This window comes from Carya illinoinensis, chromosome 7 (genome assembly GCF_018687715.1).
Source record: "Carya illinoinensis cultivar Pawnee chromosome 7, C.illinoinensisPawnee_v1, whole genome shotgun sequence".
NCBI classification, from domain to species: Eukaryota; Viridiplantae; Streptophyta; class Magnoliopsida; order Fagales; family Juglandaceae; genus Carya; species Carya illinoinensis.
In genome coordinates this window covers 10,209,511-10,237,434 of record NC_056758.1, presented here as the reverse complement: position 1 = coordinate 10,237,434, position 27,924 = coordinate 10,209,511, and the positions used below count along the sequence as shown (strand labels likewise).

General features: G+C 33.6%; 4 protein-coding genes across 7 annotated transcripts; 1 reads left to right on the top strand and 3 right to left on the bottom strand.

The window, feature by feature from the left end:
• Nucleotides 1–2,333: 2,333 nt before the first annotated feature.
• Nucleotides 2,334–4,043, top strand: LOC122315229 (protein FD). 2 transcript variants are annotated; one of them, XM_043131043.1, is made up of 3 exons: nucleotides 2,334–3,248; nucleotides 3,387–3,464; nucleotides 3,752–4,043. In XM_043131043.1, exons 1-3 carry the CDS (start codon nucleotides 2,589–2,591, stop codon nucleotides 3,842–3,844), a joined length of 831 nt encoding a protein of 276 aa, XP_042986977.1. In that variant the 5' UTR covers nucleotides 2,334–2,588; the 3' UTR covers nucleotides 3,845–4,043. The 2 variants fall into 2 exon arrangements, with proteins under 2 accessions (XP_042986977.1, XP_042986978.1); XM_043131044.1 differs by having other exon boundaries at nucleotides 2,337–3,248; nucleotides 3,747–4,043.
• Nucleotides 4,044–12,278: 8,235 nt separating this feature from the next.
• LOC122316152 (E3 ubiquitin-protein ligase RNF165-like) lies at nucleotides 12,279–12,692 on the bottom strand. Its single transcript, XM_043132687.1, has one exon. It carries the CDS (start codon nucleotides 12,690–12,692, stop codon nucleotides 12,279–12,281), a length of 414 nt encoding a protein of 137 aa, XP_042988621.1.
• A 1,685-nt stretch (nucleotides 12,693–14,377) lies between these two features.
• LOC122314959 (UPF0434 protein ECH_0194) lies at nucleotides 14,378–15,418 on the bottom strand. Of its 2 annotated transcripts, none has more exons than XM_043130615.1 (3): nucleotides 15,202–15,413; nucleotides 15,057–15,111; nucleotides 14,378–14,708 (listed from the first exon to the last, which is right to left on the bottom strand). In XM_043130615.1, exons 1-3 carry the CDS (start codon nucleotides 15,300–15,302, stop codon nucleotides 14,601–14,603), a joined length of 264 nt encoding a protein of 87 aa, XP_042986549.1. In that variant the 5' UTR covers nucleotides 15,303–15,413; the 3' UTR covers nucleotides 14,378–14,600. The 2 variants fall into 2 exon arrangements, with proteins under 2 accessions (XP_042986549.1, XP_042986550.1); XM_043130616.1 differs by lacking the exon at nucleotides 14,378–14,708 and adding an exon at nucleotides 14,751–14,951 and having other exon boundaries at nucleotides 15,202–15,418.
• A 3,602-nt stretch (nucleotides 15,419–19,020) lies between these two features.
• Nucleotides 19,021–26,815, bottom strand: LOC122316677 (protein MID1-COMPLEMENTING ACTIVITY 1). Of its 2 annotated transcripts, XM_043133388.1 has the most exons (10): nucleotides 26,445–26,815; nucleotides 26,270–26,329; nucleotides 25,841–26,065; nucleotides 25,217–25,642; nucleotides 23,036–23,454; nucleotides 22,261–22,370; nucleotides 21,709–21,780; nucleotides 20,462–20,568; nucleotides 19,829–19,922; nucleotides 19,021–19,467 (listed from the first exon to the last, which is right to left on the bottom strand). In XM_043133388.1, the coding sequence occupies exons 4-10, from the start codon at nucleotides 25,622–25,624 to the stop codon at nucleotides 19,415–19,417; spliced, it is 1,263 nt and encodes a 420-aa protein (XP_042989322.1). In that variant the 5' UTR covers nucleotides 25,625–25,642; nucleotides 25,841–26,065; nucleotides 26,270–26,329; nucleotides 26,445–26,815; the 3' UTR covers nucleotides 19,021–19,414. The 2 variants fall into 2 exon arrangements, with proteins under 2 accessions (XP_042989322.1, XP_042989321.1); XM_043133387.1 differs by lacking the exon at nucleotides 25,841–26,065 and having other exon boundaries at nucleotides 26,445–26,814.
• Between the last annotated feature and the right edge of the window lie 1,109 nt (nucleotides 26,816–27,924).

Sequence of the window (27,924 nt, the reverse complement as noted above, 5' to 3'; positions counted from 1 at the left end):
TTTAACATAAAACTGGTTTCCAGGTTATCAAATAAAACAATTGGATAACCATCTCAGAATTACTTAATATCCTTAACACTATTTGGTTTCTAAGCTTAATTGGAAATCTTTTACACTTCTGCTTATTTCTTTGCAAATCTTGGCTCAATTTTAATTTCGTTGTCATCTTAGAAAGGGATGGTCAGTTGTCATCTTTGAAGTCATTGATACTACAACGGTACAACATGTCCTTGAAAACCCATGTGATTGGGTAGCACAAAGGTTTCAAAACTGGTTTCCCTTAAAGCATCCTCGTTGGTTTGGTTAAAATTTAATGATGGCTAAAATTTGGTTAATATATGCCAAAAAAATGCCACATTGGATTCATCATTGCTAAAAAGATTTTGGATGTTAGTTACAATCATTTACCAAATATAGAAAACAACAGTAATTTTAACAAACATTAAAATAATATTTTTTATTCCAAAATGTGATCAAAATAAATTAAATAAAAACTTATTAAATTAATAATATTTTATTATTATATAGAAAATAAATGGATAATTCAATGTAAGGATTGAATTTAAATAAGTAAAAAAATATAAATTTATGTGATATTAACTAAATTTTAAATATGCATTTGGTCAATCCAATAAGAATGCTCTAATTAGAGATGAAATTGTTTGCGGCAATGTTTTGATGTTGTTGGCCACATCTTTTGTGCAAAAAGCTACAACAACTTAAGCTATGTTTGGATGTTGAGATAATCATCTATGAGGGAAACCAGTTTTGAAACCTTTGTGGACCCTTTATTATCCCTTCATTGTTCATTTGGATAATGAAAATGTTAACCTCTCATTTCGTTACTCGTTATTATCCATTTGGGTAATGCAAATGTTTTATTTTATCTTATCATTATAACTTTCTCAAATTTTCACATAAAATATAATAAAAATTTAATTTTTTTCTAATTCTAAAATAATAATAATATTAAAAAATAATATTTTAATAATATTTTATTCAATTTTTAACTTTTATATCAACTCAACTCACTGTCGAAACGACACTTACGATACAGATAGGAAATATAATAGAATTAAAAACTTCATAATTCCTCGTGCATTACAAGAATCATGAATGTATAGTTAGTTCTGTATAATTTTTGAATCACAAAACTCACCTAGTTAAGTTACATCATTTATTTTTATTATTTAAACTAAATTAAAACAAACTTGAATAAAAGTAGAATTTGAAAGGTCACAATATAACCTTTATCATATTGTCAATGCTGCCCTTTATTACCAATTGATTGCATGTCTCTCTTGCTTTTTATCTCTTCTACTTCTAGTCAATCATTATTACTTCCACTCTTTATTACCACTTCATTTTGTCTCTACCGTTCATCTTTTGCACTTATACTACTTTTTTTTGTTAATTTTTAATATTTTATATTCTTATATTCATATGTATTTCATTGTAATAAAAATAAAATATTACGTTTAATTAATAACTCTACACAAACAAATTATAGATAAAATTAAAGTAAAATAGAATTAAAAACTTAACAATCTACAACTAATAGAGAAGTCAATACATTACTACGTAGTTGCTATATTGTATATATGTGTGCCAATAAACGAGCTTAAAACTATATTTTTATTTGTAAAATAATTTAAGAATTTGTTTGAATTCAGAAATGAGATGAGATAATTTTATACGAAAGTTGAATAAAATATTATTAAAATATTATTTTTTAATATTATTATTATTTTGAGATTTGAAAATGTTAGAATTGAGATTTGAAAAAGTTGAGTTGCTTATTATATTTTATGTGAAAATTTGATAAAGTTATAATAATGAGATGTGATAAAATAGTCTCTAAATCCAAACGAATTCTATAAGACTTCTTGTCTCTTCTTCCACTATCATTTAATTTATTATATTAATAAAATATTTCTCATACTAGATCCATTTATTAATATGAGTGTAAAAATATATAAAAAAAATTAATTTATACAAGTTTCAAATAGATAAATTTTTAATAATTCATTTAGGAAAAAAAAAAAAAGTGGATCATGCTACGAAAAAGTGTTAAAAAAAGCATCCGACTCATATTTTTATATAAAAATATATACAAAATTTATCTATTTAAAATTTATAATAGCCAGCGTTACTCAAAATATAATAATGTATCTATTCTAGGTTAGTTTAAACATAATTTTGAGATAAATGATTATTTAATTGACAAATGAAACGGGTGTATATATAGGTGCTGCTTGTTGTGTGATGATTCTAAAACCCTATTATAGGACGTATTAAACCCTTTCTATATACAAAAAGAAAAGTACGTACTATACTCAGCCACAAAGTACCAGTAATGGGTACACAATTTTCTGCAGTGTCCACTTAACTCATTTAGAAATCTGAAATCCACCCCCAACCTTATAGAGGCAGCCCCCACAACCGCTTCAATTCCCACAATGCAAAAGACATGCATTTTCCTTAGCCATGACCAACATTCAAACGTTTAGCGGCAGCACACTGCCTCAGAGCTCCGTCTTCTTCATTCCCTCCCCACTGCTGTGTCTGTTTTTTCTTTTTAGCACCAAATGTTGTCTTCAACTGCCCGTACTTCCGAAGAAACTAGCTTGAACAAAACCATAAACCTTAACAGAGTCTCATCTTCGTCCTCTAAATCACTTTCATCCACATCTTCTTCTTCAACGCCTTCGCCATTTTCACCCTCATCCTTCTGCCAAACTGCAAGATTAAACCCCAAAACCATGGAAGAGGTCTGGAAGGACATCAATCTGGCTTCCCTTCAAGACCAAGAAACCACCCCAAGATTCCACCAACGTCCTCACTCAACCTCCAACTTCCGCAACGTTATCCTCCAGGACTTCCTTGCTCGACCTTTTAGCAAAGACCCACCTCCCAGCATGGTCTCTACAGCTACAGAGACCTCTCTCTACGGCTCCGCATCTTTGGTTCCGCCTCCGGCCACGGTTTTGAGCTTGAACTCGGGTTCTGAATTTCATTTTCTGGATAACACGGACCCACTAATGAGGCCTGACTCTCATTTACTGTCGCATCCCATCTCTAATGTCTCTTCTTTCAGTAGCAGATTTGAGGCTTTGGCATCCACTACTGGCGTGCCTTCTTTTGGGCAGAAGAGGGTTCAGGAATCTGATAGTAGCTCGGGGGATCGGCGGCATAAGCGTATGATCAAGAACCGAGAGTCGGCCGCTCGATCGAGAGCTAGAAAACAGGAATGTATCTCTCCCTCTTCTATTTTGTCGTTAAGTCGAATACATGTCATATTCGGGGCATGAAATATATATATATATAGTTCTGTTTCATTTAGTTTCCTGAAAGTTTGTTTTTTCCTACTTCAATCCTTCCTGCAGGCCTACACAAACGAGTTGGAACTTGAAGTTGCTCACTTGATGGAAGAGAATGCAAGACTCAAGAAACAGCAAGAGCAGGTGAGTTTCATATATATATATATATATAATATGTGCACGATCGAAACTATTCTTATTACTTCCTGTTTCGTTGTTAGATTTCTGTCATCATATCTTATGGTACTAGATGATTAGCATTTCGGGCAAGTTGTTTCTTTTTAAAGTAAAATACATAGTTTTTTGAAGTTTTCATAGTACGGTCGAGTTAAAGATAGAAATCAACTTGTGTTTCTTCTATAGTTAGATCATTTACTTGTTCAGTGGTATGAATTGTATCATTTTCTTGAACATGTTTTTGGGCAGTTAAGATTGGCTGCAGCTACCCAGCTTCGCAAAAAGAACTCGCTCCAGCGAACGTTAACGGCTCCATTTTGAGAACACACTCGGTGCTTTCCTTTTAACAAGTCCCTCTCTTTTGCATCCGCGCTGACCCTTGTTTGCTAGAGAGAATAGAGAGTAGTATCTAAGGGTTTTTAATTCTTTTCTTCTGCTGGCTGTTCCTCTACTCAATACCGTAGTGGTTTAAGGAAAGAATGGATGTATGAAAATAGTGTCTAATTTTGAATTCCTAACAAGAAGGAACTTTGTTTCGTTTGTTTACATCATTCCCTTGATTTTCTACCTTGTTTATTTAAATGATTTTTCCTATATGCAAAGATGAAGGGCAGGGAGAAGAAGTGGGTGTAAAAAGGACCACTTATGGAGCTCCAAGAAGATGCAAAAAGTAAAAGCCCAAAAAAAAAAAAAAAAGAAAGAAAGACGGGACTTCTTTGTTCCTTGGCTGGCCATCACTGTCAACATCTATCTCCTTATCTCTTTATCTTCTTCCATCAGGATGACTTATTAGTACACAGCCTTTTCTTTCCCCATATTATTACACTGGCTGATGCCCTCTCTTGTTGGGTTCCTGGTGCTTTTTCTATAGCATTAATTGACTTTTTCACCAGGATCCAAAGTGCTTTGATTGAAATCCGCAATTCAGTGGGAAGAAATGGTGTTTTGCCACCAGAGCAAATGTGGTAATTCCAACCATTTCTTAACGTTATGTGTGATCAACTTTCTGGGCGTTCTCGTTTTGGTCGAGACTTGTTAATTAATCACGTCTTTTTCAATGACTGGCGATAGGATGTGGAACGAAGAACATGTCCATGACCCAACTATTTTCTTGATCTGACAGATATAAGAAAAGAGCGATTGATTGACTTTTTCTCATTTAATTAAGATTCTAAAGGGGTGCTTTACCTGTGATGACTTGGAGTCGATTGGAAAGTTAATAGAAAGCCCTTTTTAACAAAAGAAGTGTTTGTGCTAAGAATAATGTTTTTTCAATAACAAAACAGTGATCTTAATCAAGCTCTATCTTAGAAGACAATTGACAGCAGTTAGATGTTGGCAATTGATAATTTCAAAATTTCCTCTTAGTTTGTTCAATGATTGATGCTACTTGCACCTCGACAACATTCCGAGAGAATTGTCATTTTTGGCGATGAATTGCATGTTCCAACCCTACGTTTGATGCATGGAATTGGCAGCTACTCGTGTCTAAAACTTGAGCTGATGTTAAACGTGCTTTGTCTGGGAACTGGGCCCAGCTTAGAGCCATAAAAATGAGCCTACACCGATACCAAACCTTTTCCAACGAGGGTCCAATTGTGGGCAGTCGGGTCAAATACTGCATGCTGCGTTTTTGTTTCTAGGCAAATATCTACAAGCTAGTTATATAAATGTCTCTTGCCCATGTAGGAAAATACAAAAATATGCATATATATATATTAGAGATAGAGAACTGCTCTAGACACAAAAACAAATTCAAAAACTGATATGGCTTCATACACTAAAAGTAACTTTACAATCTGATGTACTGCATCAAACTATATTAAGTTGTAAATTCACTTTTGTGTAATCTTTTTATAGTTAAAGTATTTCTTTTAGAGATATAGTTTAGTTAGTCGAGCCTATTTTAAATTTATTTTCCCGCTTATTCATTTCTTGTATATAAAGGACAGATCTATTCATTAACACATAACTGAAGGAATGTCTTTCCTCATTTGGACTGCAGTCTTGATATGGTATATGTAATATTTTCTCCCACGCAATAAGATGTCTTCTTCTTCCTCTATTTTTTCTTCAACCCTTCCTGAGGATGCTTCCAATCCTTACTACCTTCAGCATGGAGATAGTCGAGAGTCTCTACTAGTTACGCAAGCTCTTACGGGTGACAATTACCACACATGGCGTAGATCCATGCTCATGGCCTTGACTACCAAAAACAAGGTTGGTTTTGTTGATTGTTCCATTTCGCCACCTTCGAATACATCTCCTTTGTTCTCTTCGTGGATCAAATGCAATAATATGGTCCGGTCTTGGCTCCTCAATTCTCTTTCCAAGGAGATTGTTGCTAGCGTTATTTATGTAGATTCAGCCATGGAAATGTGGTCTGGCCTTAGATAAAGATTTTCTCAAGGTAATGGACCACGAATTTTTCAATTGCAGAAAGCTATTACTTCTCTCACACAGGCTGATCTCTCTATAAGTGTTTACTTCACTCAAATGAAAGGTATATGGGATGAGTTGATGAACTATAGACCATTACCTGTTTGTTCATGTGGAGGCTTGCGTACCTTGGTAGATTTGCAACAACATGAGTATGTGATCCATTTCTTGATGGGACTCATTGACTCCTATTCTCGCGTTTGTGTCCAGATCCTTCTCATTGAACCACTTCCTCCAATTAACAAGTTTTCTCCATTGTTATTCAAAAAGAACATCAACGTAAAATTGGATCAGTTTTACTTCCAAATATTCAGTCTGTTGCTCTCTCTTCTTCTATTAAACCTCCAAATGCAAGAAAGACTTCTAATACATGAGAGAGACCTGTTTGCTCTCATTGTGCTATTCTTGGACACACTGTTGATAAATGCTTCAAGTTGCATGGATATCCTTCTAGATATCAATCCATAGCTAAACCTTCATCTTTAGCTCATCAAGTTACCTCGTTTGACTCCAATTCTGCCTTGCCTCTCACACCACAGCAGTGCCAACAGTTTTTGGCTCTTCTCAATTCTGAATCTCATGCTTCTCCATCACAAACAGCCAATGTAACATCTTCTTCTCCTCTTGAACACCTCTTGGGTTAATTTCTTTCCACTTTGCCTTCTCAACATTATGTATTTTCCATCAAGGAAATTCATAATTCAACTATTGCTTTTGATGATTGGATCATTGACACTAGTGCTACGAATCATATGGTCCATTCTATTTCTTTACTCACTTCTTCTCAACCTGCTCATGACTCGTTTGTGAAATTGCCTAAGGAATTTCTGCCCCAGTCACTCAATTTGGTTCCATTCATCTTTTACCATCTCTTGTCTTACACAATGTGATATGTGTACCTTCCTTTCGTTTTAATCTTCTATCTGTTAGTAAGCTCATCAATTCTTCTTCTTATTGTATAATTTTCTGTGTCATGCTTGCTTTATTCAAGACCTCATCCATTAGAGAATGATTGGGAAAGGTAAAGCCAAGGAAGTATTATACTTACTGCAACCAGACCATCCTATTGACTCAAAAGACGTGTCTCTCAACCTTGCTTCTATTTCACATTTTGTTAATTCTTTTAGTCATAGTAATTTTGATGTTTGGCATAAAAGGTTGGGTTATCCCTCCTTTTCTAGAATGAAATTGTTATCTTATATAGTTTCTCATGTTTATGATAATAATCCCACACATTGTGATATTTGTCCTCTTGCTAAACACAAGAGATTACTGTTGCCCAGATGACTAACACAAGAGGGGGGGTAAATTGAGTTGTATTAAAAAAATAACAATTATAAATCAAATATATAATATAAAATATAAACAAAATATGAAATAACAATAAATATAAAGAGTAAGGGTAAGAGAGAAGCAAACTCAGTATGTTAACGAGGTTCGGCCCCACTGCCTACGTCCTCGCCTCAAGCTACCCCTTGAGGATTCCCAAATTCACTATTCAACCTCCTTCAGGTGGAGATAGAAACCTAGTACACCTTTGAACAACACCGCTACAAATGATCCGTGTAGAACACCCTCTACACTTGCAATCACCTTACACGTAGTGATTCAACTATTTCCCGTGTAGAATATTTTCTACACGCACAAGGGTTATACATACCCTTTTTCTGATATAAAAGCTGATAGTGAGTAGGTTATCAGAAAACACTCCTCAATGAGTGAAATAAGAACAATACAGCGCAAACTATATCTCTCAAAATGAACAAGGATTAAGGCTCAATGCTTAGAGAAGAGAGAATGAAAGCTTTGAATGAATGTTGTATGCTCTTGGTGTTGTGTATGTGAAGCTCTCAAATGATCTATTTATAGGCATATGAGACTTCATATTCAAATTTAAAAAGATTCACATGTCAAAGACAACATCATTCACTTTTTCAAAAAAAATCAAATCTAATATTTTACTTTTGGCATATGACAAAATGAGCACACTTTCCTTTTCAAAAAATTCAAACCTAATCTTTTACTTTTTGCATATAACAAAAGGAGCACACTTTCCTTTTCAAAAAATTCAAACCTAATCTTTTACTTTTTGTATAAGTCTAAAAAAGCATCAATCACTTTTGAAAATATTCAAATAAAACATGCACGTGTGAAAGATGACAATCAATCATTTTTAATATTTTCAAAGTTCAACCCTTTAATCAAGGCATGCACATGCAAAATATGACAATCAATCATCTTTCAAAATTTTCAAATTTAATTTTCAAAAATATTCATGCACATGTGGAAAATGTATTTTAATGCTTTATGATAAAATATTAATTTTGAGCATTAATCCTAATTTCGAATTTTGAAGAGATTTACAACATTACTCTATAATTTTAATGTGAACTTGTTCCCTTCTTGCTCATGCTTGTTTCCTTGATGTGCTTGACTCCATTGTGTAGACAACTTGAGCTTGAGACTTCTTTATTCTTTGAATTCATTTGTTATCATCAAAATCCATGTGTAAATATATAATTACACAAAACTTGAAATCTTGGGTTCAACAATTACCCTTTCCTTCTGTTAGTGAGAATAATTCTTCTTGTCCTTTTGAGCTTATACACTGTGATATTTGGGGGCCATTTCAGTCTCAATCCATAGATGGTTTTATGTATTTTTTTAACCATAGTAGATGACTACTCTAGTAATACTTGGGTTTACTCATTAAAATCCAAATCTGATGCTCGAGTTTTACTACAACATTTTACAGCTATGGTTGAAAATCTGTTCAATTCTAAAATTAAGATCATTCGTACTAACAATGGTGGTGAGTTTGCTATGCACCATTTCTTTTCCACCAAAGGAATTTTGCATCAGTTATCATGTGTAGCTACTCCTCAACAAAACTTAGTTGTTGAGATGAAGCATCAGCATATTCTTAATGTTGCTCGTGCTCTCCTTTTTCAATCCAATCTTCCTTTAACCTTTTGGTCTAATTGTATTCTTCCTGCAATATATTTGATCAAAATAATTCCTTCTCCTCTATTGGCAAATAAGACTCCCTCTTAATTGCTCTTCAAAAAACCACCTTCATATGACCATCTCAAAGTGTTTGGGTCAATTTGCTATGCTCCTACTCTTGTTCATAACAGATCCAAATTTGCCCCCTGAGCTCATAGATGTATTTTTCCTGGTTATCCTCTTGCAACTAAAGGATACAAACTCTATTATCTTGATTCTCATTCAATTTTTGTTTCTCGAGATATTGTTTTTCATGAACACATCTTTCCTTTTGAGTCAATGTCTAAAAATATCACTCATATTCAAACTCCTTCTCTTGTTCTTCTTCAACCTATTCCTAATCTTCCTAAACACACTCCAATTCTTTCTCCTAAACACACTCAATCTGACAATGCGCCCATTCTTTCTAATCTTCCAACTAGAAAATCTTCTAGAGTACACAGGTCACATGGTTATTTGTAGGATAACCATTGCCATTTGGCATCTTCACAAGCTTGCTCTTCTTCTTCTCCAATCGATTTTTTTGGTCCTTTATCAGGTAAGCAATATTCTCTTTCCAATTCACTTTTATATTCTCATTTGTCTCATAACCACAAAATCTTTGCCTAGCCTTTTCTACTAATTTTGAACCTCAATATTATCCTCAAGTCGTTAAGTTTCCTCATTAGAGACTTGCTATGGTTGAGGAAGTTGTAACTTTGGAATATAACAATACATGGACTTTGACCACTCTTCCACTTGGAAAGAGTCCAATTGGATGCAAATGGGTTTATAAAGTGAAGCTTAGGTCCGATGGCTCTCTTGAGAGGTTAAGGCAAGATTGGTTGCCAGGGGCTTTACACAACAGGAAGGTGTTGATTATTTTGCCAATTGCTAAAATGGTTACAGTGAAATGTCTTCTAACTATAGCAGCAGTTGAAGGATAGCATCTAATTTAGTTAGATGTCAATAATGTCTTTCTTCATGGAGACTTGTTAGAAGAAGTCTATATGTCATTACCTCCAGGATATGGTGATAAAGGTGATAATAGAGTGTGTTAGGTCAATAAGTCATTATATGTTTTGAAACAGGCTTCACAATAATGGTTTGCTAAATTCTCTTCTACCATCCTTGAACATGGTTTTATACAGTCAAAGGCTAATTACTCCATTTTTACTCGATCTCAAGGTTCTACTTTCATTTCTTTGTTGGTGTATGTTGATGATATTCCCATTGCAAGCAATGATATAGAATCTGTCAACTCTTTTAAGACATCTATTGATCAAAAGTTTAAGCTTAAAGATCTTGGATCTTTAAAATGTTTTTTGGGACTGGAGGTTGCTAGAAACAACATTGGAATTTCTCTTTCTCAGAGAAAGTATGCTTTAGACATTTTATCAGACATTGGCTATTTGGGTTCCAAACCTGTCAAGACTCCCATGGAACAAAACGTCAAACTTTCTTGATTTGATGGGCCTATTGTAGATGATCCTACAATCTATAGACATTTGGTGGGTAGGCTACTTTACCTTATCATAACCAGACCATATATCACATTTGTTGTTCATACACTTAGCCAATTCATGGATTCTCCTTAGGCGTGAAAATTTAAATCAACAAAATCAAAGAACAAGCCTGAACTGAACCGGACAGTTTTGAACCGATCTGGTTCGAGACCAATTCCTACATTTTAAAAACCGGTTAAATCCGATCCGGTTTTGGTTCTTGGCTTTCTGGAACCAGACCAGGCCGGTTTACAAAGTATATATAAAAATTAATTTTTCATATTATATCAAATAATTTTATATTATAATTTATAATATAAAATTTTAACCTTAAATATGAACATTTGTTTGATCATATGTTATTAGTATAAAATATATATTAATTAAGTTTTATGGTCTAATAAATTCTCAACATATTCCTTTTGATAAATATATAATATATTAGTAATACTAATATACATTATTATATTAATTACATTTTGGTTTAATTAATTAGTATACATTAGAAAATTACAATTTTTTATGATATTGGCACTTGATTAAAATCGAAAAATCGTACTAAACCAAACCGAAACCAATAAAACAGGTAGTACCGGTTTAGGAGGGGAACCGGTTCGAGATCAGTTCTTGAAAATGAAAAACTAGTGTTATCGGTTTAATCCCAAAATTTATATGAAAATGGACCAAACTGGACCCGTTACACCCTTAATTCTCCTAGACAGCCTCACCTACATGCTGATTATCGAGTGTTATAGTACATCAAAGCTTCACTTGGCCAGGGATTGCATTTTCCTTCCAATCCTACTCTCCATTTAACTTCTTTTGCTGCCTCAGATGGGGTGTGTAATGACACAAGAAGATCAATTACTAGTTTTTGTATCTTTTTTGGTAGCTCTCTTGTTTCATGGAAGTCAAAGAAACAGCCAACAATTTCAATATCCTCAGTTGAGGTAGAGTATAGAGCTATAGCCTCTACTGTTTGTGAAGTAGTTTGGCTTCTTTCCTTACTTCATGACTTACAAGTCCCTCATTCTCAAGTCGCTGCATTGTACTGTGACAACAACCCCCTTTTTTATAAACGCATGAAATATATAGAGATCGATTGTCATTTTATTCATGACAAGATTCAAGCTAGAATTATTAGACCATTTCATGTTTCATCCAATATCAACTTGCTGATTATTTTACAGAGCCACTTGGCTTTCCTTTGTTTTCTTCTCTATTTTCCAAGCTGGGCATTGTTAACATTCATGCTCCAGCTTGAAGGGAAGGTATTAGATATATAGTTTAGTTAGTTAGTCTAGTCTATTTTAAATTTATTTTCCCGCTTATTCATTCCTTGTATATAAATGACGGATCTATTCATTAATACATAACTGAAGGAATATATTTCCTCATTTGGACTCCAGTCTTGATAATATATTAGAAAAAAGCTACTATGCTGCCCAAGATTTACCGCTCTAGTTGACCTCTCAGTAAATTATTTTTTGCTTTATTTAATAATTAAGAAAATGATTTTAAATGTATTGATGTATTTTTTTTTAATATTTAAATATATTAAAAAATGTGAAAGTAAAAATAAAAAATAAAAAAGTTTAAAAGTGTACTAGCGGTGCTACTTAGCCGGCAGAGTAGCGCCGCTCAATATATTATCTACTGCCACTGCAAATTAAACGAAGAATGGGAATGAGTGGTGCAACGGTCAGGAGGAAATAGCAAACAAAAAGGAGCAAACATTCTAGCTTGGGCGTACCGTTTTGATTGAGGCAACAGGAATGTGCATCCATCCATGAAAGCGTTGTTTCATTTATTCATCATGTGCCAAATGCCAAGATTAATTACAATTCTCAGGCTAGAAACCAGCTACATGAAAAGAAGAAAACCATATCACCATCTCATCCGTGAGCACTTCCTGTATATGAAAATTGTCTTCTCCTCCAATGGAAAACCGGCAAACTGGACAGGTTTTCCTGCACGCATCGAACCACCTATCAACGCAGACCTTATGAAACTCATGCAGACAAGGTAGAGTACGCGTGTCCTGCCCCTTCCTCAATCTTGACAAACACACACAACACTGCTCAACTTCAAGAAGCTCACCCGAGCTCGACCCAGACCCATGTGGGGACATTGGAGGATCTTCCTTAACCTTTTGCAGATCCTCCCATTTCAGCCCCTTGTAAGAAGATGGAAATCCCTTGAAACGTGGCTGCACTCTTGGACCAATGAAATCGTATAAAAAGGACACCAGCTTACTGAAATCCATTTAGTTTGACAGAGTCTTAACCTTTCTAACAGATCCTTAATAAGAGGAGGATTTAGTTGGAGAGCAGTGCCTGAAAGTAGCTGATCATTGTTTTTGCTCACTTGTTTTGCGTGGTTTGTAAGGGTTTTTTAATTAGATTGGCAGAGACGATTTCCAGAAGTGACCAACACAAGGCGGTTGCACCTAAGCAGAGTGCTACATTTGACCTTTTTTCTGCTTTCTTAATGAAAGAATATGTATAGGGAACAAATCCACAAGTCAAGTTTCATTTCTTTCATGAGGTAGGTGGGGTAGAAGTTGTACTCGTCACATCAATACAACTTTTGATAGAACAATTATAACCTTACAATATGCACGACCATCTTGAGAGCTAAAGTTTTGGTCTATGCTCTAAAGGCAAAACGTAAAGAACAAAGGAATCCTCCAAGATTGCTCTGTAGGTGGGGAATGATCACTTCCAGCCATTGCAAATTGTCAGTGTCTTTGAAACTGCTTGACCATATCTTCTCATATACGAGTATGATAACATAATATGGTTGAATAAAACTACTGTTCATTGCTCCATATTTCCAAGACTAACCAGGAATAATAATTTTGTGATGTTATTATTAAGAAACAAAAATAGTCTCTTCATAAATTGAATTGAATTGGAGGCCTCACTCCGTATTTTTCCACAGAAAGAGGGGGAGAGGAGAGCTCCAATTGCTTGCAATTCCAGCAAGAAGGTTATATGACAAGAGGTCTACTAGGTAACCTACATAAATAACTCCTAAACCCTATACCGAATGTCCAAAAGCAGTTGGAAAAAATCTGCACAAGGAATGCAAAGCAAATAAAGACTGATTGTGACAACTCAACCGGTTGAGACATCTCTTATTTACATAACTGTGCCAACGTGTACTTAGTTAGTATATTTGATTTGAGTAATATTAGATACAATCATGACTATGCAAGCACAGCATATTTCTTTTGAAAAAAGTAAAGTCCACCTTAAAATTAGTTTTTTCATGTGAGTCACATATTTACTCATTTTTTAAGAGTACGTGATACTTACACACTTTATAACTGTAAATATTATTTCTCATTTGATATACCAGTTCAGCAAGAGGGATTTTTTTAATAGAATGAAACCAGTACCAGCTTATCGCCAAACGTGCTTCTGTGCTTCCTACCAACTCCTAGACGGGGCTGAATATTTGAAGCATTAACATGTTGATCTGGTGTGATCCTATCGAACCACCCCATCATAACAAAAAGAGACATGAAACCTGGTTGAGACAGTGGAACTTATTTCAACTTCTCCTCGCCGTGGGCACATATATAAAACACAACTCAGGCCGCCACTCCCATGCCTTCTTCTTTGATGTAATAACAACAGGGTTGAATATCAAAGTACTTTTACAGAAGTTAACCCAAGAGAGAGCAACAAATAAAATTTGAACAATGTTATAAAGAATTGACATATCGACCGATCTATTCATCATTCCATGGCTATTAACAGACAAACTTAGTTGTTTTAAGTCCGATCACTTAAGAGGGGGCCAAAAAAAAAAAGAATTTCCAGATTTAAAAGATTCTTCAGGAAAAAATAATAATAATTCCATTAATAAACACATACTGTACATAAAAAAATGTCTCTCCCCTTAGTTGAGGAGAACAACGATGCAGTGGTAACAAACAAACACTTTTAACTTTTCAACAACTTATCTTCATGAAAGAAATATGATCATTTTCTGAGAATATTCGTGAACATGTTCTTCAATTTTCTTGCACAAATACAATGGTGGCTTACAAACATAGGAAGGAATTTTCAGATAGAAATTCACCTATAATGACAACAAGCCATTTTAATTGTGACCCCCAACATATCAAACCTCACAATACAGCATAAGAACTACCTCCTCATTATTAATTTTTTGTCGAAGATGAATCAACTGAATCATCAGTTTTTGAAGTGTCTTCAGTTTCCGTTATCTTGCCATCATTCGGAACCAAGCAAGGGATCCCATCCTTTATCTAGCAAATACATGAACAACGAAAAAATCATACCCATATGAGTGCGACAGGATCCAAAAGGAAAATATTTGTATCATATAGTACCGCACATTAAATTCAGACTACGAAACAAATAGGGTTATTGTATTTTGCAATTCACAAAACGAGTCAACGCTCCCTAATACATACTTTACTGAACAAAATAGTAGTTATGGCAAATCCCTTCATCCGGGAACTTGGGCGATTGCTAAAATAAGCGAAAATCTAAAAACAAAAATCCAGCACTGAAAATAAGCTTCGGTTATTAGCTATTGACGATGATTCTAGACAAATGTAAACTGAAATGCAGGGGATGGAAGTAGAGCTCACAGGAAAAGAAACGCCAATAGCGTCACTAATTAGAGAATTCGTTTCCTCACAATATCTACAAAGAAAACCCACAACCAATTAGATTAACAAACACATTTACTTCACAAGAACCACCACCATTAACAAATAAATTTAAGAAAATAACCTTAAGGGTTGCTTGGAGAGCGGACAAACCAGTATTTCCGAGAGAGTCTTACAGAGCCCATTCCCTGCATCTCTGAGAATCGTAAAGCTCGCCCTCACCATTTCACTAGGTTTTGTTTCTTTAATCACCGCGGAGCGATGTAAAGAACAAGGGACCGCCCCTCTCTCACACCCGGCCTCCAAAATTGTGTCCGTGTCCACGGGAATTTAGTAACAGAAAATGTCATTCATGTGATATTATTTATTTATTTTTTTAAAAAAAAATCATTTAAGCTCGTGAAACAGTTTTATCTGATTTTATCTTATTATTATAATTTTTTTTAAAATTTTAAAATATATAATAAATAACTTATTTTTTTAATTTTAAATAATAAAAATATTAAAAAATAATATTTTATTTAATATTCAACTTTAATTTAAAATTATCTCATCTTATCTTATTAAACTAAAAATAAAAAAAAAAATTGTCATGTCAAGTAAATAAAGAGTATGATTTGCACAAGAGTTGTATTTATTCATTTTTAAATTTATTCTGTTAAAAAGTAATGTTAAGTAATAATTTGAGCCCATAAAATAGTTATTTTATATATATATGTTTCTTATGGTGTGGCTCACTTGTTTTTATAAAGGGCCTCAGCCAGATTTATATATTTATGACTTATGCAAATCATTACTTTACGTTAAAATATAAAAATTGATACAAAAGTTGGATAATACTGAATCAATATATAAAATATAATAATTAAATATAAGTGTAGTATAAAGCATAATCCATTTAAGTATTTATGATTTTATACTAAGGTTGGGTAGCAGGCCCTACAACCTAACCCATCAATGCAGTCAGTATATCTCGATTGCGAGTGGAAAAATTTTATATATTATACTACCATCACATTTACATCTTATTAAGTAAAATATAATATATTTATCATCATTAAATGATCATTTATTATATATTTTTTTATTATTAAATAATGATAAATACGTCATATTATATATAGTGAGATGTAAGTGAAATAGTAGTGTAATATATAGTATTACTCAGGTGGGTGTGGGTGCGGTTCATTACTCATAAAAACATAAATGGGCGGAGCAGGTGGATAACCACTCGCCTAAAATTTAACTTGCTTGCCTATAAACTTCTTTAAAAAAATTAAGACTCATTTTTCTCTCTCCTCTTATTTATCTCGTTCCTCTCCATGGCTTCACCTCCTCTCCTCTCTCTCGCGATTCCCTTCATCTCCTCTTCTCTTCTCCCCCTTCCTTTCACACCACAATGACCCCACGATTCATTGTCCTCTCTTCTCTCTCATTTCTCTTCTCTTCTTTTTCTCTTCCTCCTCCTCATCTCAGCATGACTTCTCTCTCCCATTCTCATGGATCATAGCCAAACCGTAGTCTACGACAGTAAAATCACAGTTGTCATGGGTTTGAGCTTTATGACCTAGAGCTTCGATCGTGGGTTTGTGAGTTTTATATGATCCAAGACCGCAGTCATGGCTAGTAGGGTTGCAATCTTTATATTTGTACAAAAATTTGAATATATGTGCAATCTGTTGGATTTTTCATGTGAAAAATGTGTCGTCGGGCTGGGTGACAAGATGATAGTGACATCAACTACCCACTCAGCAAGCAAATGCAGATGGTTAGAGATACAGGAGGAGACAGGGTGCAAGATGGTGGCATCAAACCATATAGGGCTGGCAGCACCCCTATGTTGCACTATAATGTTTTTTATCCTTAGAATTTTTGATGTTGTCAATTTGGTTCTTGATTTTTGTAAATTTTCTCAGTAAGAATTGCTTTAAGTTCTATAGAAAAGATCATCTTAATGAATATTGAAATGATTCAATATACTTTAAAATAATATATATATATATATAAAAGAAATATCCGTAAATAATTCAAATATATGGTAAATACACTTCAGAAAGCAGAAAAATATTGACTTGAAAAGAAAAAGATATATAAAGACAATGGCAGGTTGGTTCTTTTTGCACTCAAAATCAGCTCCATTTAACTCTTTCTTCCCTCTGTTTGAGATGCAGTTTAATGTAATAAAAAACGTAGGTAGGGATTGAGTGTGAAATTTTTGTGGTTTAACTTTTGATTAATCTCTTTGCTAATCATTTATCTCAAATTTGGGTCTTTCTCATTCTGCTGCTTCTCATCTATTCTTAGCTCTTGATTTTTTATTTTATTTTTCCCCAATGAAATGAAATACTGCTACAAATTCTTTTGTCTCCAGTAAAGCTCTAATTATTATATAATTATTCCTCAAATATAGAATTCAATATAATTTTTTACAAACTTCAAAATAAAAATAATATTAAAAAATTACAATTAAATATTTTTTTTATATATTCAATTTCACAAACTCCAATACAATACTTATTTTAAAATATATTTTTATTCAACTTTTTCTATCTCATTTCTCAAAATCTAATAAAACATTTTCAATCAAATTATTTCACTACTAGTCACAAAATTTTGAGATACTTAAAGCGTCTAGACATGCCCTTAGTTTATATTCCAGACATGCCCTTGGTTTATATTCTAGACATGCCCTTGGGGGTTGAAAAAAAAATAAACCAGTAAACCGGTAGGTTTAGTCAAGTTTGATACAGTTTCATTTTTCTCAAAACCTTCTAAACCAGTCCAATTCTAATTTTCTTTTTTCTAACACCAAAACGAACCGAACAGACCAGTTCGTATATATATATATTTAATTTTTTATATGATTTTTTTATATTATATATAATTTATATAATTTTATATTATATGCTAAATTTCTAATTAATATAACATTAAATTTTAAAATCTTATTATTCATGTATAATAATAATCTAATAACATATAATTAATATAACATTTTATATAACATTGTCATTAAAAATTTTAATTTTATAAAATAAAATTAATGTAATAAAATTTTAATTTTAAACACAAACATATGATCATATGTTATTAACATAAACTATATATATCAAGGATAAATACATTTTATAGCATAATAAATTATAACATATATTCTTTTTTATAAATACATTTCTATATATTTGATCATACACTCATATAAAAAGTGTATCTAACCATCATATTATCACTAACATATATGTAACCAAACATATTATCACTAACATATATAATCAAATATATAAATAAATTCGACATTAATATATTCTCACTAGCATATTATCACTAACATACATAATCAAATACTATATCACTATATATATTCACTAATACTAATACTAATACTATATCACCATATTACTATAATAGAGTTACACTAACTATATAATCCAATAATACTATACTAAAACCGAAAAAACCCGATCGGAATCGATAAAACCAGAAGTATCAATTTTGCAGTGTTACTAATGCGGTATCAATTTTTCAAATCTCAAAAACCAATATATACCAATTCGATTCTAAAAACTATCCAAAATAGGACCAAACCAGACCGATTAGACCCATAATTCCATTTAATAGCCTGTTTGGTTACATAGATAAGATAAAATGAGATGAGATATCTTTTTAAAGTTGAATAAAATATTATTATAATATAATTTTTTAATGTTAGTTTTCTTTTGGAATTTGAAAATGTTGAATTGTTTATTATATTTTGCGTAGGAATTTGTGAAAGTTGTAATGATGAAATAAAATAAGATGAGAAATTTTAGCTACATATATTAATAAAATCCTTTAATTTTCATATAATAAATAATAGGAGAGTGGAAGATGTGACTGAAAAAGAGCCAAAGTTCCCAATTTCCAAAACTATTGGGCATGTAATCAAAGTGTACTGACAAAGAACTAGACAAAGGGATATGTATTGATATGATCAACAACAGTATAACATGTACAAGTAGTATAATAATCCATCCTATATTCCTGTTCAGCAGTCGCCTCTTACCGTTTCTAGTATTATTGAAAAAACCTTTAGACGACCGATAATGGTACCCATCAATCCTTGGGGCAATGTCAACTAAGATGATCATACAAAACCAATTAAACAACCCTAAAACTTTGTCTACGATTACACCCTGTGCTGAATTTAAAAGAAATAAGACAGTTAAAATGCATATGGTTAAAGTAATGACACAAGGACCGGTTCAAGTTCCTGTAATATACTGGCAACTAAGTATTGCCCCTGTATACAGCTGCCAAGTATATAATTTTTCTTACCAATCAAGCTTCCATTCTCTCACTTAGGATTCCATGTATTGTGAGGGTGGAGGGCTAGTTTTCGTCTTCTCGGGACCTGCAAATTGGTTTTTTACATCAAATATTTTGCATAAAAACTGTAATCAACTAACATCCTGGTAATAGGAGTTCAAGAAAGCCCAACCAGTAAGAACATCATTGCAGATGGGCATTCTCAGACTCTTCTAAGAGGATAACTCGATGCGCTTTTCTTTTGTTAAACACTCGGGGCTCCAACACTAAGCTACACAACTCTTTTTTTCTGTTATTGTAGTGTGCGTGTGTGTGATGTTTTGTTGTCATTTCTTTTCTTTCTTTTTTCCTTTTTTGTGACTGGTGTTAAGAACAACTTGTTGGTGCCGTGTACTAACAAGAGGAAACAAGATTAAGCAAAGAGCTCAATGGAGAGAAGGATATACCATAAGCTTCACGGATCTCCACTTCTCTCCATTCTTGGACGAGGGCACAGCAGCAACACATTAAATGAGAGAGGAAATCATCAACAAAGCCTCCCTACCAAAGTGGTAAAATGAGGAGCATAATTTAGAGGATTGACAATACGATGGAAAAAGAAGAATGGGTGTTAACAGAGTTATATGACTTGAAACCAACTTGACCTCGCATGAACACGTTACCTAATGTTTTCTAGCTAATGGAAGATTATCAGGATACAGGTGTTACAGATTGTACAGGAGGATAGACCCAAGTATACAATAAATATATAACAACCCCCTCCCCCACAACAGAGGAAAATATGAGGGATGATATTGAACATTAGAATGTTAATCTTATGCAGATGTACCTCAACTTCTCATATAAATCCACACATCAAATCAAATTAGCTTAATCAAACTCTAATTTTTAGACTTTTATGATTAGATGAGCACTGAAAAGTGCATGTCACGAAAATAATCCATCATTACCAATGGTCAACAAAGGTAACATTATCAACACCTTATTCCTATAAGAGCTGACAGTTATCAAAGTGGGTTGATGTGTCTAACTCATGGTGTACCCACAAGAAAAATACCGATCATATCATGGGAGAGTACCGTGATGTTCAACATCTTGCGAAGCTTCCTTCTGACATTGCACGTATAGCAACAGCATGACAATATCAATGAATATGCCATCAAATCATTACATGCTTCCGCTGAAGCTGAAGATTAGAAAACCAAATTTCCTTGTAAGATTCTAAACAGTGCAAAAACAACAATCATTTCTATTTGTATCTTTATCTAATGTTTCTATAATTTTATCAAATATATAGCATATGTCTTCAGACAGAGTTATATTGTTATATTTTGCGTTTTACTATATTATTTTCCCTTTTGCTTGCATCAATTTGAACTTGTTAGATTGAGCAATAGCTTCATTCACCTAATATATCCCATAAAATCTCAACAATTTAGCAGTTCAATCTGATAGAAGAAACAAGGAACATATTTCAACACCCAATGCCAGTGGCAACCTATATTCCGCTATTGAAATGATAGAAATCATTATTTCTGTCTGTAACTCCACAAGCCAAATATGTGTGTCTACCTCTAAATAAATCCTATCAAGACCTAGTCCAAAACACGGCCTCATTGCTGCTAGTTTATTTTAGAGTGAGGTCAGATTAATATTAGAGAATGTTACTTCCTATCAAAAATGCTTATTTAAGAGTGAGATCACAAATTTATCACTGGTCAGCATCAGAATATGATACAATAAGGCCATGTTCCTTGCTAGGAAACACGGTTCAGAAAAAATTACAATACTTAACCACCAGTTTTACAAAAGAATTAGCATTAACTCAAAGTTGGCAAGATTTACCTAGTTGTTCATTTACCTAGTTGTTATTGACCAAATGATCCTAATTTCTAGGAAAAATAACTGTATTCTCTGCGGAACATTTAAAATACCAAATCTACAAAGTTTCTTGCAGGGTCAAAAAAATGGCTAGATTATGGTTTGGTAACCAATCCAGACTGATGCTGGATAAAAAACTAGGCTGCTTTTTTTCCAACCTTAACGATGAAAACTAAACCCAATATGTATAGCTAATTGGGCACTTTTTTAAAATAACCAGAAAAAAATGAGCCCTAATATAAAACTAACTTATTGAAGCATTTTTATAGTTCGACTCAGCTTAAAATCTACAAAACTATAATGCAAGAATTGACAGAAACAAGAAACACACATGCAGAAGCATTTAGATATAGCCAGTAATGGAAAGTAATACCTTTCATATTTACTTACAAGGTATATTGGCAAGAACCAATCAGAAAGTCTGAAAAGTTAAGAGCTAACTTACAAATATGCCTGTTAGCTGCTACAGTAGCAATCTTTGAAAATGTCCCACAAGGAAAGAGAAATGTCTTTATACCTGCAAAAAACTGAACTGCTCAGAACACAGTGCAAAGTTTCAGAAATACAGCTAGGCCACAGAAGAATTAGAAGGATGAGATTGTTTCGATTTCTACTAAGGAGGTGTCTTATGATTCATTGGTTAGGTCAACTCTCCATGGTTATTCTTTCTTATCATTTGGAGGATAAGGAAAAATTAATTCAGTTATAATTACTGAACTCTAATTTTTCTAAGATCTTAAAAAAATTATATTTATAGTTTACAGTATTCAAATTGATGCATCTAACATGCTCATCTTGTGAGCCACAATGGCGGAGTATAAGTGGGAATCAGCACCACAAATATGGTAGAGTAAAAGAAAAATGGGCAATTTAGAATAGATTATCAATACCATAAGCAAATGGACTGAAAATGCAACTGAGTCACACAACCAAAACAGAACTTGCCATATTGTTTCGATCTAATGGACCATAATTTTAGCACTGTGAGAGAACATACACAGACAAGGTTCTGAACAACAACCAAGCAGATCAGTATGCCATTCTTCCTGCCGGTGAGAACCTCTAGTTGACAGTAGATCATGGCCGGATGAAACAGAAGATGTGTTCCTGCACAGACAAATACGGCAGCAAACATCAATACAAGTGTGAGAAGCTCTTTTTGGAAAGTACATTGTTGCTTGCAAACATAATCTAAGAGATGGAGAAGGCAAGATTGCTTGCATGGTGTTTATTGCCCTGTGACTAAGGCCCGTTTGGTTGTTGTAATGCACTGAGATAAACTCAATTCAGTCTAATTTTATACTAAGTCTAATATCCAAACACACAACTCTCAAATCACTAAACCCATCTCAATTCAAAACCTTCTTACATGTGAGACCCACAACCTTTTTCAACTCAACACCTTTTTACACGCGGGACCCACAATCTTTTTCAATTTCCCATAAACAAATCTAAACTCATCTTAACATCCAAACACATCTAAACTCATCTTAAGGCTCCACAAAAATCACTATACCATCTCAACTCACTACTATTCATAAAGAACTCAACTCATCTCAGCTCAACTCAACATCCAAACGCAATCTAAATCTGGTCGAATATAATTTAAATGTTCATTGATCGCACGAGTGTGACTTGAGATTGGCACTAGTATTAAAAATCTTCGGTCAGACTGACTGATACAGGATTGGAACTTACAATTCCATTGATTGTGACTGAATCTGTTTCGTATACTTACACTTGAAGAAAACTAACACTTGAAGAAAACTAACCTTGAAGTTGTGCGACCATCACTTCTCTTATGATAGCCCTCATCAGAGGAATGCTCCTTGTCACTATTGGCATCAGAATAATTCCTTTCCACTTTCTTGTGAGCTTTTTCAGGCAAACTCTTCTCTGGAACTTCATTTGTAGCAACAGTTTCCATTACGTCTATCAAATGTTGAATTACTTCACATTGACCCACATCCAAGTGAGCTTGAGATCGTTGTAATTCAAGTTGAAGCATCTCATTTTCCTTTCGAAGTGCTTCATTGAAAGGCAAGTTTGGATAGGAGCAGGAAAGAGTTTTCTTTAACATCATAGCATCCTTAGTTGAGGGATCTCGGTTCAGGATCACATCCTGCACCCTTCTGTCCTCTTCATCCAATGTATATTCTCGTTGATCCTTTTCAATATCTTCCAGTCTCTCCTGAGGATTTGAGAAAAGTAGATATAAATCTAAATCAAGTTGAATTATTATATAAGCTCAGGCATTGCTAAGGGTATTGCAGAATTTTTTTTTTTTTTTTTTTTGATAAGTAAGGGTATTGCAGCATTATTAATTTATATTTGGAAAACTTTTTATTAGGAAAAGTCCACGCAAATATAGAAAAGACAGCAGATTTTGAATCTGATTAAGGTAAAGCAAGAGTAAACAGAATCACATGCACTTATCAATGAAGAAACCAGTAATTGAGACTTACTGCAGGTTTGGCAAGTAAGAAAGTGTAAAAAATTTTCAAAAAAAGTTTTAACCAAACACCTTTAAATCTAAAAAACAAACTACTATTTGACCAAACAACTTTTCATCTAATCATTAGCCTAGATTTCACAGAAAAATAAAATACAAAAACCAAAGAAACTTTCGCAAAACAAAAAACCTAAAAAAAAATCATATCAAACAACTTTTCAAATTTACCTACCCAATTTTCACCAACCCCCATACAAATCAAGTCTTAATAAATTCTTTGAACTTTCACAAAATATAATAAAAAACGACACCTCAAAACTTTTCCAAAAAATTATCATACATTCTCAACATCTTCCTAATCCAGTATGCCCAAATAGTTAGTTAACTGAACATGGCCTAGAAGGCCCAATAAAAGTTGTTGGTAGATGGATATTGAACCACAAGCCTCATTGAATCATCTAATTACTCAAGTTATTTATCCATTTGCCATTGCTGAAATTTCAATTCTATAACCAGATTTTCATGACAATGCAAAACCACAACAAAAATTATATTTGCAAGCATCCATTTGATACACCCCAAGCACATCACTGACATGGCAAACATGTCAACGCCTGCCATATCAACCAGAAAATTTGAAATTCAAAACTTAAAAGAAAATTTCTATTTGCAAGCTAGTAAGGAGGACACCGTCTGATTGCATCTAACATGTTAGATTAAAAAAATTAAAGAATTAAGATTTTTAGGCTTCTTTTGCAAGTCACCTCCTGCCATATTAGCAAAGTGGAAGGTACATCTCCATGCCAGTTTGCAAGTAAAACTGAAACAGAAAAGACCAACCCTTCCAAGAGAGCGTGCAAGGCCAATTAAGTATTTCATAAATAGAATTTACAACCCATTCCCACTATATGCTACCCAGCCACTCATGCAGCTGCCAACACCTTGCTCTTACAACTCATCAGCACTCCGAAACAAATGTGCTAAGTTTTCAGTGTACCAGCCTTTTAAACTGAATGTAAAAGCAGAAATTCAGTACTTCAATATGCCTGCTGCTGACAACCAAACAAATTCCGCATTCCAATAGGCCTGCCACTGCCAATCAAGGTTTAGAGGCCCATAACAAGCCTCGGAGAACCTAATTCCCAACGACTAATTATTCCATTAGAATGCTTTGATGCCTGACATTTGCCCGCATTTAACCCATATTCGTTGTTAGAACAATTGACACACTACCTCAACACCAAATACGAGAGCTCTAAAACATAAACAAAAGAAATGAATAAAAAGCTGAAATTTTTTAAACAAAACCATTTGAAAAAACAATGCAAAAGAATTGAGGGCAAACTTTTAAAGCAACAACCGTTTGGAAAGTACTGGTTGTTCTCATTTGTCAAACCATGAGCTCTTCGCTTTGTTTTTACTTCTTGGAGCAAATATTTCTCTTATTAAATATAAAACTAACAAGAAAAGGCAACAAATCCAAAGAACAGGAATAAATTACCCTGACTCTAGCATTGTCCACAAGAGTAATCAACGGTACAAGCCGCAAGTATCTGTCAATCTCATTCTGAGCCTTACGGAATTGATACACTATGTTCCATCCCATTGCCAACAAATACAGATAGCTCCGGTCCTGGCAACTGTTGACCAAAATGTAGGACCTTCTGAGCGCATCCTCGAGCTGCTCCAGAGGCTCTCGCGTCTCTGGGTACCTCTTAAGCTCCGAGATCTTGAGCTGCTCCAGCAAGTTCCCAATTAGCTTCAAATGCTGCGCGAATTGCCTACAGTTTCTTTTGTGCAGTCGCGCCGTGTTCGCGGCCTTCACGATCAACCCAATCAGCTTCACCGCATCGAGTCCCGTAAGCTGGGCTACGGTTGCAAGCTCCCCAAGATTGTCCCACGACGCCATCTTCACCTCTCAAATAACCTAGAAATCATCCTTATGTATCTCAGAATATGCACTTTCCAATGACTTCATAAAATTCAAGCCAAAATTAATTGTAAAAAATGCCACCAAACTGTGTGTGAGCTTTATTATTTTCAACAGAAGATGTTAAAATTTTGGAGAAATTAAGATATTTTAGTTGACTTTTTAAGCCAAAACTACTTTAAACTGTAACAGAACTTGAGGATGTTTTGCAATGGCTTCAATTCCTCCCTCCAGCTGCATTACGGCACTGAAGGCACTACTGCACAGACGGTTTTGTAGATTAACTTCAATGGCAAATTCCTTCGTTTCAAGTTGGATCAAGAGCTCCTTGGCAGGATCTTATCGAATTGGTATTCTGGTTCAAGATCTTATTCTCTTGGAGTCCGTTTCTAGCGCAGCAAAAATGAGATTGAGCAGATCCTGAAGAGTATCTGTTACGCTTCTTGACTTACTTTTCAACGCGAGAAACAAAAGCAAAGAAATATATACTCTTTTAAAAAGAGCAGAAAAGCAAATTTTGTTTGCTTAATAATCCATTCAACGGCACGAAACCAGAAATCAATATCTAATAGTCATAAAAATAAAAAGGAAATTAAATAAATGGCAATCGCAGACTCGCCGTACTTTCTTCGCCGGACCGAGAGTGGTAAAGACAATTGACAAAAATTGGTCGGGCTTCAGAACCTGAGATGTGAAGAAAAGCATTGAAAGCTTCAGAATCACAATGTAGAGATGAGAAGCGAGAAAATAGTTAGGCGAAAATAAAAAAAACGCTTCGAATGCTAATGAAAACTCTTACCTGCTGCTAGTCAACTGATTTTAGGGGGGGCTCACTTTTTCTTCTTCCTTTCTTTCTTTGTGTGTGTGTGCGCGCGAAATGTTTACGTGTACAAAGCTTAACGAATACTTGTTAATTTACGAAGGAAACGTCAAGAAATCCGTGAGGAAGAAGAGCATCGAATTCTGAAGTTAGCAGGCATTGCTTTGCGCACACGAGCTTCTTCTCCTCCTCCTCCTCCGTGCAGATTTTGGACGAACTTTACCAGCGACCTCTCAATATCCCCACTCACTCTCTCTCTCTCTCTCTCTCTCTCTCTCTCTCTCTCCTAATGAGTAATGGCTCACAGTTTCGGTGGTTTTTGTCTGAGTTGCATTTGTTTGCAACTCTCTCTCCATCTACACACACAGACAAAACAAACTCCAAGCGAAGACAATGCAGGGTTGATTTCGTACGAAATACCTTATTTTGTAATAATGAAATGACAAAGATGCCCCCTACGTTCAAGGAGGAATAAAAAATAAAACTAGTAATAAAAGTGGGATGCAGTGCTGGCACGAGGGATTTATTATTAATTAAAGAGTGCCAGTTGGCAGCTGTAAGTCTGCACCTGTCCAACTCCCGACCCACATGCAAATAACATTCCCCGACAATTATAAAAGAAAAGAAAAATACTACTAATTTTTCTCTATTTTACGAGTATATTAACTCGTTCCGTTATGCTGTAGATAAAGATAAAATAATATGAGTCGTTTTGTTAAAATTTAAATAAAATATTATTATAATATAATTTTTTAATATTAATTTTATTTTAAGATTTAAAAAAATTAAATTATTTATTATATTTTGTATAAAAATTTAAAACATTGGTATTGATTTATACATATTCATATAGAACACCACTTTTGAAGATTAATTTTTTATATTGGATTATCCATCTTTGAATTAAAATAATAATAATATATTATTTTATTATTATTATTAATTATTTTTCTAAAATTAATTTTTTTTATAGATATTTTGCAATTAGCCTCCACCACATATATTTGACATTAATAATACAAATATAATAAAAAAAATATAGTTTTTTAATATATTATATTAAAAATAGGGGTATAACCGGTCCGGTTTTGGACAAAATCTATGACCGAACAGGTAGGCACTGATTTTACATTTTTTAAAACCGATTACGCACCAATTTTTCTCCTAAACCGATATTCCGGTTTCAGGTCCGGTTTAATCCAATTTTTCGGTTTTAATAAAATAAAAATTTGTCATAAAAATTATGTTTTATTAAAAATCTATTATCATTTACAAAAATCTACTTTACAAAAAGAATTTTCTATGTAAAAAAATTCTGCTATCAAAAATCTGCTTTATAAAAAAAAATTTGCTATGTTAAAAAATTCTAAAATAAAAAATCTATTTTTATAAAAAAAATCTGTTATATAAACAAAATTCTGTTATATAAAAAACTGTTATAAAACAAAAACTAAAATAA